Here is a 15,085-nt window from a genome sequence, read left to right on the forward strand (position 1 = left end):
ATTATGTATTCTGAAGTAAAAAATTAGCAAGATGAAATGGAATTGTTTTACATTTTTGTAAATCATTTTAATGTCAGGCATAATAGGAGACTGCTAGATTTTCATATCTACTTTGGCATTGCATTCAGTCTGTTGCAATATGTTGTTTTGGCTGTGGTATTTGAGGAAAATATAACCTCACATAGACATGTAGTTGGAGAAAGGAAGGATATTTTAACTAGTTATTTCAAGTAACTATTGGATTCTCTTCTTTGATATTATACCACAATTTTGATAAGTGGTGGCTTCTTAGAGATTAGTTGCAGTATGGAATCTGAGACTGTATCAGCGAACTTTTCATAGTCTGTTATATTCAAATCTTTGGTCTATTTTAGACTTTGAGTTGGATTTTATAACATCAAGCATTGTCATTTAGAAAATATTAGTTCACTGATTTATGCTGGTCTTCCAGTTGTTTACATGTTTCATTATATAATATAAACAATCCATTTATTAGTACTATATTATTGTGTATTATCAGACGGTTCTCTAAGTATCAGAAGTTATTAAACTCATGGTGACCAGATAAAGGTTTTTTCAGAAAATCTAATTTTACATGAAAGTTCTAATTTTGTCATAGAAACAAATATTGTCAATTGGATGATGTGAAGTGACAGGCTCATTTCATTTTGTATACTAAATATCCAAATCTGAGCACCCATCATTTTGAAGAAATGATGTTCTATGAAAAAATATATCTTGTTTAGCTTACAACTCAGTTACATAAGTGCTTTCCTTTGAGAGCCATTGTAATGTAATACAATATACAGCAGAGGTGCTTTATGTGTACTTCTCATTTGTCACACAGAATGTTTAAAAAGACATGTACTCAAGGGTCAGGATTTGGTAAATACTTGTCGCCACTTCATCGAGACATTCTTCAGTGAAACTGGCATTTATTTTTACTGTTGTATGTGGTGGTGAATATGGTGACTATAAAATAGGGTTTGGTTCCACCACTGCCTTGTTTTTTACTAAGGTGCTGATAGTCTTGCCTACTATTGTTTTTGGACCATCAGTGTGAAAGACAACTCCAGTTAAAAGCCAATCATATCTTAATATTTTTATGAAAATAGTTTTACCCTTTTGGATTATCTGAAAGGTTCTTGGGATCTCCAGAGGACCAGTAACACTTGAAAACTTCTGGTTTAATGGAAAGTTCTTCAACCAGAAGTCAGAAGTCTTACTTTCTAGTTTAGTAATTCTTATTATGGCTTTCATGAAATTTTTGGCCTCATTTTTTTCCTTACTTAAAAAAAATGATGTAGAAATGAATGCTTTAAAGTTTATGTCTGAAGTCTGGAAATAATAATTTAGATGTGGCACTTTGTAAACAAGTCCCGTAGAGATTTGAATTAGTTCTTTTCTCTCCATTTATTTTGTTTACTCTACTGGTGTTAAGGTACCTAGAGCTGATAACCTGTTTTTGAAAAACTTCTAAATAATTTTTTAAAAATGTAATGTTTGAATATGATTATCCTCAACACAGACACTGCATTCATGTTGGAATCTGGATTGTAAGATACAAAAGTTGTCCTCAAGCTGCTTGTACCTGATTAATAAAACACTCAGAAATAGCAATATAATGTACTTTAATGTACATTATATACATTTATAATGTACTCAGTCACATAATTGATTTAAATGATATATAGGAGACCAGTGAGAGGGTAAGATTGAGGGCAGGGGAGGTAGAGAATGGCTCCATGATGATGATAGAATTAAATCATATCTTAATGGAAATGGGGAAATGATATGTGCCAATATACAAAGAGAACATGTCATACTTCTTTTTTCCTTTTCAAACTCTATTCATTCCCTTTTCCCTTTAATATTCTCTCTTCCCTTTCTGTGGTTTGGGACATAGTTTTTCATGTACTCCTTTTCTTTGGACTGTTCTGAGGCCTGTCATTTGTGCTTCTGTTAAGACAGTGTGATGTGATGGAAAGATCTTGGGCTTTTTATATATATATATTTTATTTATTCATGAGAGAGAGAGAGAGAGAGGCAGAGACACAGGCAGAGGGAGAAGCAGGCCCTGTGCAGGGAGCCTGATGTGGGACTCAATCCTGGGACCCCAGGATCATGCCCTGGGCCGAAGGCAGGCGCTAAACTGCTTAGCCACCCAGGGATCCCCAGATCTTGGGCTTTGGTTTAGATTGACTCAACCCCCAATTCCCATGGCACTACTTAATGCTGTATACTCGTGGGCAAATTCCACAACTTTGAAGGCAGTATGAAAAAGAAGTGAGATAATAAATTTAAGGGTTTTTAGTAAATGTTAACTGCTTATCCCTATTATTACAAGTGGTTGATAGTAACACAGGATGCATTAATTGAGTTGATAGTATGGTTTGATGAAATTTATTTCTTAGACTCCGCAAAAGACTTATTACAAGGCAGTCAATAAGATACAGTAGGGATTTAGAATCTGAGAGACTTGCAGTCAGATCCTGACTATAACTTATTACCTTTGTGTACTTTGGGCAAGTTGTGTTAAACTCTCATAGCCTTAGTTTATTTATATAATGAATGGGAATGGTTTTGGGAAGATATTGGTAGGCTCTCCCTAAGTATTTATTTCTTCTTTAATTGAATATGATTTTGTTCAGCCTCAACTGTCATGAATATCTTGACACGCTCTATCCACTTCAAGGTGAGGGGAGGGAACATATCCGGATCTGGAAGGAGACAGTCCTGTAGGGATGTCTTTCTCAGGAGGAGCAGTGAGATTCATTGGAGGGACCCAGCCAGCCCAAGACACCGCACCCCCCCCCCCCGCCCGAGAAAAACCAGGAAATGAAATACCCTGACCTCCCTCTCCTTCCTCTTTCTGCTCTGCTTTTGATGTAATCCATATGGGGATCCCTAATTCTGAGGACAGGGTGAACTGGAAGGACGAATGATAGATAATCAAGAAGGACAGGCTTATAGTAGTTGCCTGGCCTTTTCCTTCAGAAGCAGAGGTGTTTGTTTCAAGACACAAACTCAGGATTTGAAACGAGAGAAAATCCATCTTATAGATTGTCATCTGCTTGCCTTTCTATATGTATATAGTTACTCCTAACTAGTGTTCTGTGTGTGCACTGAAGAATTGATGAAAGCAGGGAGGAAGAAATAATGTTACATTATCTAGATTCCATTAAGTTCATCAGCAAATTTATGTTACAGGTAAGGAGGGTAATAAAGTAATAAATTTTGCCCCGAGTGGTAAGCCAGAATCTAGATACTCCGTAACCCACAATGTATTTGTGTGTAAGAAAATTACCAGAGGAAAAGAGAATTACCAGAAGGAAAGAGAAGGAAATATTTTGATGTATATCAAAGTAGTTTATTCAACTCTGAAACATGGTAGTGGTGATTATTTATATGTAACCTATATTTACATGTCAGCTGTATGTTCCATGCCTTCTACTTTTAACTTATTAATAGACATAGATAGATAATTAATTCAGTCTTTCTGTAAGTCATTAAAAGGAACCTTGGTGGAAATGAGGCATTCCTTATTATAAACAGAGACTGAGAACATTAAATTACAGACAAATTAGGAATATGAATTAAAATGGCTGCTGTTCTCTAGCGTAAGATGTATTTGAAACTCTTGGTTTGTGGTATTATAAAATTACGGAATCCACAGAAGTGTGATAGGTGATGATCTGCCTAAACAGTTCCAGTAAGGGAGATTTTGCTGTGTCATGACAGGTCTATTTAATGTTATTATTCTGAATAAAAATCTACGTCATAACTTTGACATACTTTTACTAGTTCTGTTCTTATGAGAACCACCTAATCTATTTTCTTTTGATAACTTGTGAAATATTCGTATACCATGATCACAGCCTTACGTTTTTTTCTCAGCTATGCAATTTCCAGCCTTCAGCTTTTTCTCATATATTAATGCAGTTTCGAGTATGCTGACCATTCTAGTTATTTTTCTGGCCATGGGTCATGTCAGTATGCCTCTTAAATGAAGTTGCCCAAGTTGAATATTATTTCTTGGCATATTCTGAAGTGTTGTAGTGAATACATTTTTAATTACCTAGTACAAAATGGTGAGCAATGCAATAAAGGTGAAAAGGGATAAAATCAGTTCTTTACACTTTACTTTTTTTATGGTATGCTTACTCAACTCCCATAGTTATGGAAGTAAGTAAGGAAACATCTAGGTTCATCAGATTCCCTTAATCTCTTATTTCCCTATTGCTTGTCTGTGATCCCCCCCGCTCCCCCCCATCTAAATTCCTTAGTTCTAAGGAGTAGACAAACTGCATTCACTGTAAGATACTTGAATGTACACATTGACATTTCATTTAGGCTTACTCATTATCAAGAGCCCTCAAAGTTTTGGTAATTTGACCTTTGTGATGTTTATGTTCCTTGTTTGCTATCTAGTTCATGCTGGTCCTTGAAAACGTGGACAGTTTCTTGACCTTACTAAGATATCTGATCACCCTTTGAAAAGATTACCTTCAACCTTTTAGGGCTAATGACTGTATAAGTAGCCAGCCATGGAAGTTAAGTAATAAATAATGGTGGGCATGTAAGATTCTGTTTTATAGTCATAATTTATCTCATACCTAATTGTTGCTTATTTTGTAAAATGATACACTCTTGAAAACAGCAGTAAACTACAAAGTAATTTCTCTGTTGCATCTTTCCTGTCAATAAAAAGAATGTAGCATTGTGGCATTGAGTCAGATGAGAAAGATAAGAGAAAAAGCAAAATCTAATCAGTCAGTAAAGATATTAGTTGAATTTGAGTATAGTGTACAAAATACCACCAGCTTAAAGCAGGCAATTAAATGTTGTGTTAGGAGGCTGCTTAAAAAATTTGAAGGAATGTATAATATATTGAGATGCAGGAAAAGTAATGGGCCTGAAAATTCCTGGTAATGTAAGAAGAAATTTGGCATGCTAGACAGGTAGAGCTCTCCTAGAAGGAGCCCCTAGGTCCTGTGATCCTTTCTTGACTCTCTGATGATCACTATCCCTAAACCATATCTTGGTAAACATGCTACCTTTAGTTATGAAACAAATCTATCATTAATAATTTTATATTAAGTTTAGGAAGAAGTTTTATAATCATTGTAATAATATATATCTGTGTTTTTAAAGGTGCTTTTGATGTTTAAGAAAATCAAACATACTAGAGAATCTGAGACGTGATTTTAAATGATTTTAAATTTTGAAATGTTTAATTGATACTATATACTAAGCATATAGTAGATGCTCAGTAAGTATGTTGAATGAGTGAAGGGATAGAATTCTAAGCAATTAGTGTTTATTAAAAATAATATTTTATTTTAAAATATTTAAAATAAAATTAATTTTTAAAGAATGGTAATTTATGTTTAGCCTTTGTTAGGGTTACACCTATTTTATAAGGTAATGACTTTTAATCTTAGATGGCACAGAGTGGAGTTTTGAAAGCATTATTTTAGAAGTACTTGAGTGGTAGCCAGAATCACAAAACTATCTGACATTGCAGTATTTCATTACGTTTCTGTGCAGTGTCCAGTTTACTGTGGGGTCACAGACATTAGTGACTGTACTTGCTATTATTTCTTTCCTTTGATTTCTTGTATATATATTCTGAACTATGGACTATTTGTTTGAGCCACCAAACCCTTGGTATAACTAAATGGGTAATGTATAAGGCTTTTATTGTGTATACAAAATATTTATGGAAGAGAGTTGGCCCCTAAGTATTTGTAAATTTACTTTATGTTTTTTATGTTTTTATCATAATTTATTTATATTCCACAGCTGTGTCTTTTTATTACATTGTTTTTGTTATGTTAGATCAATTTTTTCAGTAGTCTTCTTAAAATAGCTTTTCATTTCTAGGCTTTGTATCTTTTCCTTTCCTCTTAAAACAAGTTGAGTCTATGAAAGTCTTTTAACCATCCTGGTATAAAGTCCACACTGAAGTCAGTGTTTTGTCTTTGTAGTACACCTGGTTATTTTTTTCTATTCTGTTTATGTTCTTAATTGGGACTTTTATATAATGACATTCATCATTTTGTCTTCATTTTTTTTTAACGATTTATTTATTTATTTGAGAGAAATAGTGTGCTCATACACATGCCTCCGTGGGGGGCGGGGGGTGGAGAAGCAGAGGGAAAGAATCTTCAAACAGATGCCCTGCTGAGTGTGGAGCCCAGATGCAGATGCAGATGTGTGGCTCAAGCCCTTCACTAGTGAGATCATTACCTGAGCTAAACCAAGAGTCAGCTGCTTATCTGACTGAGCTATCCAGGTGCCCCTTGTCTTCATTTTTTTGTGTTTAGAATTTTTTTTTCTTTGCTTCACAGTATATACACAGTAACAGGTGTTACTCTTAGAAGTGCAGTTTTGTGTTAAGGCCTTGTCATATGGCTAAGATACCTTTTTCTAGTCCCACTATTTCACTCCTGTTTTGCTGACTTGCTGCTAAATGCTCTCTTTTTTTTCTTTTTTTTTTTTTTGTCACTGTGTTATGGGCATGCATTTTTAGTATGTTTCAAATCCCTGCTCCGGAACCCTTTTTACTTACAGTTAACTATTGCTGTTTAAAAAGGAATTTGTTGGGACATCTGGGTGGCTCAGCAGTTGAGCATCTGCCTTCCGCACAGGGTGTGATCCCAGAGTACTGGTATGGAGTCCCACATCAGGCTCCCTGCATGGAGCCTGCTTCTCCCTCTGCCTGTGTCTCTGTTTCTCTCTCTCTCTCTGTGTTTCTCATGAGTAAATAAATAAAATCTTCAAAAAATAAAAATAAAAAGGAATTTGAGATTTTTAAGAAGCCAAGAGAGCTAAGAGAAGAAAACCAGTCTTACTTGGAATATAAATTAGATTCTTATCTAATGATGACACTGGAAATGTCACCATATAAACAGAAAAATTGTGGAGATTATAGAAATTTAGTTAAAAGTTATATCAAAATAACCAAAAACAGTCAACTGTAATGCTATAGCTAGTAATCCTAAGAACTTGCAATTGACTTAAAACATAAGTCACATTACTTATGGAATAACTTGGTGTTTTGTGCTCTGAAGCACTGTTAAATCGTTTCGTGGAACTTGTCTAGGTGTCTTCAAGCAGTATAAGGAAAATCTATACTAGCTAACTATCCAACTGTGTGTTATCTTCTGATCTCACGTATTTGCATGATCTTAAGCCTCCTGCTTCTTTGGATATGTGTGTGGAAAAAATATGAAACTTAAACATATGTAAATAATATGGAACTTACTGCTATTGTTGCTGCTGGCCGTTTAACTTTGGGCAGCTTAGTTTAGTTTTCTGATCTTAAACTACTTCATATGAAGCATGACATTTGAAGAATCTAGATGTCATATAAAAACAACTTGTTCACAGCTAATAAGTGGCTAATTTCTGATAATAAGTAATATTTTACTGCATTACAAATGCCTAGATGACCAAATATAGGGTGTGCAGGTTTCCTTCAGTATCTATTTACTTTTGACTATTGAGCTATTTAGAAAATTGTTTTGGTTATTATATAACTATAGGCTTTGAACACCAGTTATACTAAGTAAGGGGAATGTGATATTTAGTTGGGGAAGTGGGTTAGAGCCATAAAAAAGATAAATAATCATATAGGATAACATTTGTTAAGTGTTAGATCCTAGAGAAGATCAGAAAAGATCAGAAAAGGAAATGATTATGGAGAGCTGGTTTGGAGGCTGCAGTGGAAGAAAGGGATAAAGCAGGGAGGAGGTTGGGGATAGGCTTCCACTTTTCTTTCCAACTGTAAAATGGAGATAGTACTTGCCTCATAGGATTGTTGTTAGGATTCAGTGAAATACGGTATCTCTAAAGTATCTTCTACAGTGCCTCATGACATAAAATGTAACTCCTATTGTGTTACTCTTCTAGTGAACATAAGTGGTTCATTCTGCCATCTTTAAAACTTTAACTTCCCAGATGCCTGACTACTCCTTTAACTCAGAGATCATGCATCGTTTTCATCTTAAATATCAACTGGTAGCCTGGAACATTGTTCTGAGTCCATTAACTGGTTTCAGCAGGAAAGAATGTGATCAGTTAGTGATTAGTTAGTGATAATTTATGATGCCAAAGCAGGTATAAAGAGTTGGAGACCAGGAAGGGTGGTATGTGGTTTGTGGAAGTAGGAGCATGTAAATCAAGTATTTATCATCTTTACTTAAAGTTCCATTATCACCTAGGTTTTCTTTCATTTCTTCCTGTTACACTCAACAATATAAATCAGCAGATTTTCAGAGGTAGTGTGTCAAGTTTATTATCTATACTTCTAGTTACTCAGTAAGTAATTTGCCGAGTGATTAAGTAAATGAATAAAATTTTAGCCTCATAGTAGACAAGAGTCTAAGTTACCACTTCTGCTCTAAAATATCCCTTATTTAGTCTCCCGTGTGTGTGTGTGTATATTTATTTATTTTTTAAGAGTGAGAGAAGGTGCACACCACAGGGGCAGGAGACAGAGGGGGAGAGAGAATCTTAAGCAGGCTCCACACCCCACATGGGGTTTGATCTCATAACCCTGAGATCATGACCTGAGCTGGAACTAAGAGCCACCCAGGTGCCCCCCTTCCGTTTATAATCTACTGAGCATATTCCATTTAAAAATACTTGTATTTCCTACAAAGCTTAAGCTCTCAAGACTGGTGCACTTGTTTCATGTCCTTTTCCTAATGGAAATCACCCACATGAGAAAAGGAGAATTTTGTTTAAGGAAGGAATGAATTGGAAAAGAAAGGGACAGTTCCTTTTCCTGGGAAAGAGGTTGGATGTTAAGAAAGATATCTGAATGGCTTTCAATTTTGAGATGAATGGATGCCTATGAGGTTCCAAGTTGGTACAAAAAGGTAAAGTATGCTGAAGATAAATGAAAAAAAATTATAAAGGATCTTATTTATTTATTTATTTATTTATTTATTTATTTATTTTAGAGAGTGAGAACAGGGGGAGAGGCAAGGGGGGGAGGAGAGAATCTTCAAGCAGACTCTACACTGAGTGTGAAGCCCAGCACAGGGCTTGATCCCAGGACCCTGAAATCATGACCTGAGCTGAAACCAAGAACCAGTCACTTAACCAACAGCCACGCAGGCACCCCGATAAATGAAATTTTATTTTATTTTATTTTATTTTATTTTATTTTATTTTATTTTATTTTATTTTATTTTATTTATTTTTTTCCCAATAAATGAAATTTTAATATTAAAAGTGATAGGTATAAAATCGTAAAAACATTGAAGAATTTTCTTTATGGTCTTTCCTCTCCCTACTCTAATATTCTAGATACCCTTCCTTTCCACTACTAGATACAGTTTTTTAAATTTATTTTTAAAATTAATTAATTAATTTTATTTTTAATTTTATTTTATTTTTAATTTTTTTATTGGAGTTCAGTTTGCCAACATATAGCATATCACCCAGTGCTCATCCTGTCAAGTGCCCCCCTCAGTGCCTGTCACCCAGTCACCCCAACCCCCCCCCTCCTTTCCACTACCCCTTGTTCGTTTCCCAGAGTTAGGAGTCTCTCATGTTCTGTCTCCCTCACTGGTATTTCCCACTCATTTTGTCTCCTTTCCCCTTTATTCCCTTTCACTAATTTTTATATTCCCCAAATGAATGAGACCATATAATGTTTGTCCTTTTCCGATTGACTTATTTCACTCAGCATAATACCCTCCAGTTCCATCCAGCATTGGTGCCCATCGAAAGATGAATGGATAAAGAAGCTGTGGTATATGTATACAATAGAATATTACTCAGCCACTAGAAACAACAAATACACCCACCATTTGCTTTGATGTGGATACAGCTTTATTATTGCAATAATTTATTTATTATTGGCATTTGAATTTTGATACACTCCATTTTCCTGTCTTTACTCAACTTTCTCTAAATCCTTTTCTTCCAGGTAAACAAGTAGGGTATTTTAAACCTTTACTGGGTACTAAGTTGTTGGAACTACTTTGTCAAACCCAGCCACTTGAAGTTCTCCGGAAAGAATAGTAGCAGATTCAGCTTCTTTCTTGCATCTGATATCTCATAAAAAAGGATCTCGGTTTTAGAAAGAAAAGAAGGAATAGGAAAGTAGAGGGTGAGAAAGTGAAATTGTTAACTTTGTACTGGATGTCCTTTCCTACTTTCTGGAGGTTCTTGTACCTTTGAATTTCTTGTCATGAATATGTGCATAAAACCTTGTTTTTATAAAACTACTCTCTTTATCTACTTTATCTTTAAATATTTTTAAAATTCATGAAATGAGGATGTATATTCTTTGTCCTCATTTAAAAAAATTGGATTTAATGCCTTTATTGTATGATTTCAACTTATATATTCCTGAACCTTGGTGTTCAGTATATTTAAAACTCTTCTTTGATTTCTGGAGCCAGGGAACAGAGTAGTAAGTACAGAGATTTTTCCGGCATATTGCTAATACCAGATAAGTGTGAATGTCTACTACTTAGGTGAGGTGTAGAGATTACCTAAAAATAAAAAAATATAAAATATAAAAAATATTAAAAAAAGTAAGAATGTGTTATTCAAAAGACACCAAAGAGTTCAGCAGAAGCTTGTTCAAGATAATAAACATGAATGCCTAGTACATTTGATTAATGTATTTGATATTTATACAATTGGAAAGTAGTTTAGGAACAGATTACTAGGAAATACATAGAAAATGAAGGAAACACATAAATACACCACAAAGGTCTTCCTACCACCAATTCAGGGAGACAAAGGAAAAATAATCATATTGTATGCTACATTGCTCAGCTGTTAATAACATTTATGTGATGATCTAATAAAAATGTATAATTACATTGAGAGAATGAGTGCATGAAAAGTGTGCCCGTGTTCATGAAAAAGAACTATATCCTATAATATTCTATGAGATTACTAGAAACTGTGAAACTTTGAATAAGGTTCACAGATTAATTAATCATACTATTTCGTTAATTTCCTGGTTGTAGTAATTGTACTATGGTTATGGAAGATGGTAACATTAGGGAAAGCTAGGTAAATGGCATATGAGGACTCTGTACTGTTTTTATAACTTTCTGTAAGCCTAAGATTAATTCAAAAAAGAAGTTAAAAAAATCAGTCGAGTTGAGATTTGTTGGCTCTAGGGAGTAAGACATGGGAAAGGTTGAGGATATTGACTTTCGGTAACAATTTTATAGTACAACTTGACTATTTTCTTAAAAATTGTTTTATTTGGGTCACCTGGGTGGCTCAGTGGTTGGGCGCCTACCTTCGGCTCAGGTCATGATCCTGGGATCCGGGATTGAGTCCCACATCAGGCTGCCTGCAAGGAGCCTGCTTCTCCTTCTGCCTATGTCTCTGCCTCTCTTCCTCAGTCTGTGTCTCTCATGAATAAACAAATCTTTTAAAAAATTGTTTTATTTGAGGGGTACCTGGGTACCTGGGTGGCTCAGTGATTGAGTGTATGCCTTTGACTTGGGGGTCCTGGGATTGAACCTGCTTCTCCCTCTGCCTCTGTCTGGCTCTCAGTGTGTGTCTGTCATGAATACATAAAGTCTTTAAAAAAATTGTTTCATTTAAATTCAGTTTAATAATGTGTTATTAGTTTCAGAGGTAGAATTTAGTGCTTCAGTTGAATATATAGTACCCAGTGTGCATTACATCAAGTGTCCACCTTTATGCCCATCACCCAGTTACCCCATCCCCCCACTTGCCTCTCCTCTAGTAACCCTCAGTTTGTTTCCTACAGTTAAGAGTTTCTTACGGTTTGCCTCCCTCTCTATTTTCATCTTATTTTATTTTTCCTTCCCTTCCGCTATGTTCATCTGTTTTGCTTCTTAAATTCCACATATGAGTGAGGTCCTATGTTGTCTTTCTCTGACTGACTTATTTTGCTTAGCATAATACCTCTAGCTCAATCCATGTCATAGCAAATGGCAAGATTTCATTCTTTTTTATAGCTGAGTGATATTCTGTTATATATGTGTTTTATATGTGTGTGTGTGTGTATGTGTGTGTGTGTGTGTGTGTGTGTATACACCACATCTTCTTTATTCATCTGTCAGTGATCATCTGGGCTCTTTCCATATTTTGGCTATTATGGACATTGCTGCTGTAAACATTGGAGTTCCTTTTCCCCTTCAAATCACTATGTTTGTATCCTTTGGATAAATACTTAGTAGTGTAGTTCCTGGGTTGTAGGGTAAGAACTTGACTCTTTAATCTGTATGCATATAAAGTTGAAGAATATAGAAGTAAAAAAGTCCAGAGCACAATGAAGAAAGGTTATTTCTCTGAAATTTTAAGTTGGGAAAGAACTGACATATTAACTATGCCTATATGTCTTATCTACAGTTCTCAATTTCAGTCTCTTTAAGGAGAAACATTTATGGAATCTGACTACATAATCCTGCTAGATTTTTATGATCTGTCCTAATACTAGTCCAAATTGCATGAAATATCTAGAAGGCTTTTATTATACTTTGTTATGGTGGAGAAGTAGAATATAATAGAAGAATGGGAATGTGGTTGCACAGATAGTTTGATAAAATAAACTATATTTTATAGTAATATAAACTTGTTAGTTAATTGTGTAAAGTGTAATTTTTTTTTTACTTAGACATAATCAGTAGATTGTTTTTCCCTTGAGATTAATGCAACTTCTTGCCTCATATTAGAAAGTAGGGTTTAAAATTATCTTTTTATTGTGGTAAAATACCCATAACATAAAATTTACCGTGATAACCATTTTTAAGTATATAAGTCAGTGACATTACATTCATAATGTTGTACAACCATCACCACCATCCATCTCTATAGCTCTTTTTGTCTTGTAAAACTGAAACTTCATATCCTTCAAACAGTAACTCCCCATTGCTCTCACTCTGTGTCCCTGGCAACTGCCATTCTCCTTTTTGTCTGTATGATTTTTACTACTTTAAGTACTTCGTATAAGGAGAATAATACTGTATTTCTCTTTTTGTGACTAGCACTTAGCATAATGTCCTCATTATTCATCCATGTTGTAGCATATGTCAGAATTTCTTTCATTTTTAAGATTGAATAATATTCCATTGTCTATGTTTCATTTTTTGTTGTTTTTGTTGAGTTTTAAGATTTAAATATTCTGGATATGAATTCCTTATAAGATATATGATTTACAGATGTTTTCTCTCATTCTGTGGCATGCTTTTTTACTTACTGTCTTTGATGCACATTTAAAATTTTTCGTGAAGTCCTATTTTTCTAGTACTTTTGTTTCTTGTGCTTTTGATGTCATATCCAAGAAACATTGCTAAGTCCATTGACATGAAGTGTTCTATGTTTTCTTCTAAGAGTTTTATAGTTTTAGTTCTTACATTTAGGTCTTTGATCCATTATGACTTTTTTTGGATCCAAATTTTGACTTAATTTTTCTATATGTAAGGGTCTAACTTCATTCTTTTGCATGTGGACATCCAGTTTTCTCAGCACCAGTTTTTGAAAAGACTGTCCTTACCCCATTGAATGACCTTGGCTTCCCATCAAAAAGTGTTTGACTGTATATGTGATGGTTTTATTTCTAGGTTTTCTGTTCTATTCCATTGGTCTCTTTATCTGTCTTTATGCTGGTATCTCACTGATTTGCTTACTGTAGCATTGTAATAATTTTGAAATCAGGAGATGTGAATCCTCCAACTTTGTTCTTCTTTTCTAGATTGGTTTGCCTGTTTGGAATCCCTTGAGATTCCATATGAATTTTAGGATGGATTTTTTTATTTCTGCAAAAAATGTCATTGGAATTTTGATAGAGTTGCATTGAATCAGTAGATTGCTTTGGGCAGTATTGAGAATATTAAGTCTTCCAGTCAGTGAACATGGTATGTGTTTCCTTTTATTTATGTCTTCTTTGACTTTTTCAGCAATATTTTGAGGTTTTCATTGTACAAGTCTTTGGCCTCCTTTGTTACCTTAATTCCTAAGTGTTTGATTCTTTTTGATGCTCTTATAAATGGGAATGTTTTCATAATTTTCTTTTCAGATTGTTTATTATTAGTTTATAGAAATTCAATGGATTTTTTTGTGTTGCCTTTATATTCTGCTACTTTGCTGAGTTCATTTATTAGCTCTAATAGTTTTTTTGTGGAATCTTTAGGGTTTTCCATAAGATAATATCATCTGTAAACAGAGAAAATTGAATTCTTCCTTTCCAATTTGGATACTATTCATTTCTTTTTCTTATCTAATTGCTCTGGTTCTTTCAGTATTATGTTGAATAGAAGTGGCAGAAGTGGGCATCCTCGTCTTGTTCCTGATCTTAGAGGAAAAACTATCTTTTACCATTGAGTCTGATGTTTGCTATGAGTCTTTCATATACTGCTTTTATTACATTGAAATACAAAATAGAATTTTTCTATTCTTGGATTTTTTATACTTTACAAATACTTCAAGTAAGGACAAAAGAAATACAGAGAACTTATTAGATGCCTATGTGCGTATTTGTATGTGTACTTGTCATGTATATGCATAATATGTATGTAGTTTTTATTATTTATATATGAATAACATTGGTGGATAAATTACTTTTTTTTTAGAAACACTTGAAAATTATATATAGTTTCTTTTTTTTGAAAGATAATTATTTGAGAGAGAGAGAGTGAGAGATAAAGAGAGGAAGCACAAGTGAGGGAGAGGGTCAGAGGGAAAGGGAGAAGTAGGCTTCCTGCTTAGTAGGGTCCTGGGATCATGACCTGAGCCAAAGACAGACAGTTAACTGACTGGGCCACCCAGATGCCCCTAGATGGATTGCTTCTTAATCAAGCTATATTCCAACTATTTGTAGGTATTGGAATTGGTTGTATGATTGGTATAATATTTAAACTGTTGCAGATTGAGGTGAATCAGTTGAAAATTAAAGAGCAACATATGAGTAGCCATTTATATTTTTAATTTGACACTTTTTTGAGTTAATTTGACACTTTTTGATAAGAAAATAGGTCAGTATGTTTATATATGTATATTTTTTGTTTTAATTTCAGACAACCTAATGAGACCTCTTTTGAATTATGGTATTGCTTGGTAAGTATATCTT

General features: G+C 34.2%; 1 protein-coding gene across 31 annotated transcripts in view; it reads left to right on the plus strand.

The window, feature by feature from the left end:
- The window catches only part of NUBPL (NUBP iron-sulfur cluster assembly factor, mitochondrial), a 231,260-nt gene that overhangs the window by 64,961 nt on the left and 151,214 nt on the right, over window positions 1-15,085 (plus strand). For all 31 annotated transcript variants that reach the window (XR_013385973.1, XR_013385972.1, XR_013385971.1 and 28 more), the window contains one exon: window positions 15,033-15,072. Coding sequence is in view for 21 of the 31 variants with exons in the window: in XM_077908971.1 (XP_077765097.1) it covers window positions 15,033-15,072 (40 nt within the window). In the remaining 10 variants the exon portion in view is untranslated. The remainder of the gene's footprint in view (window positions 1-15,032; window positions 15,073-15,085) is intronic.

The sequence above is a fragment of the Canis aureus genome, chromosome 9, assembly GCF_053574225.1.
Source record: "Canis aureus isolate CA01 chromosome 9, VMU_Caureus_v.1.0, whole genome shotgun sequence".
Classification (NCBI taxonomy): Eukaryota; Metazoa; Chordata; class Mammalia; order Carnivora; family Canidae; genus Canis; species Canis aureus.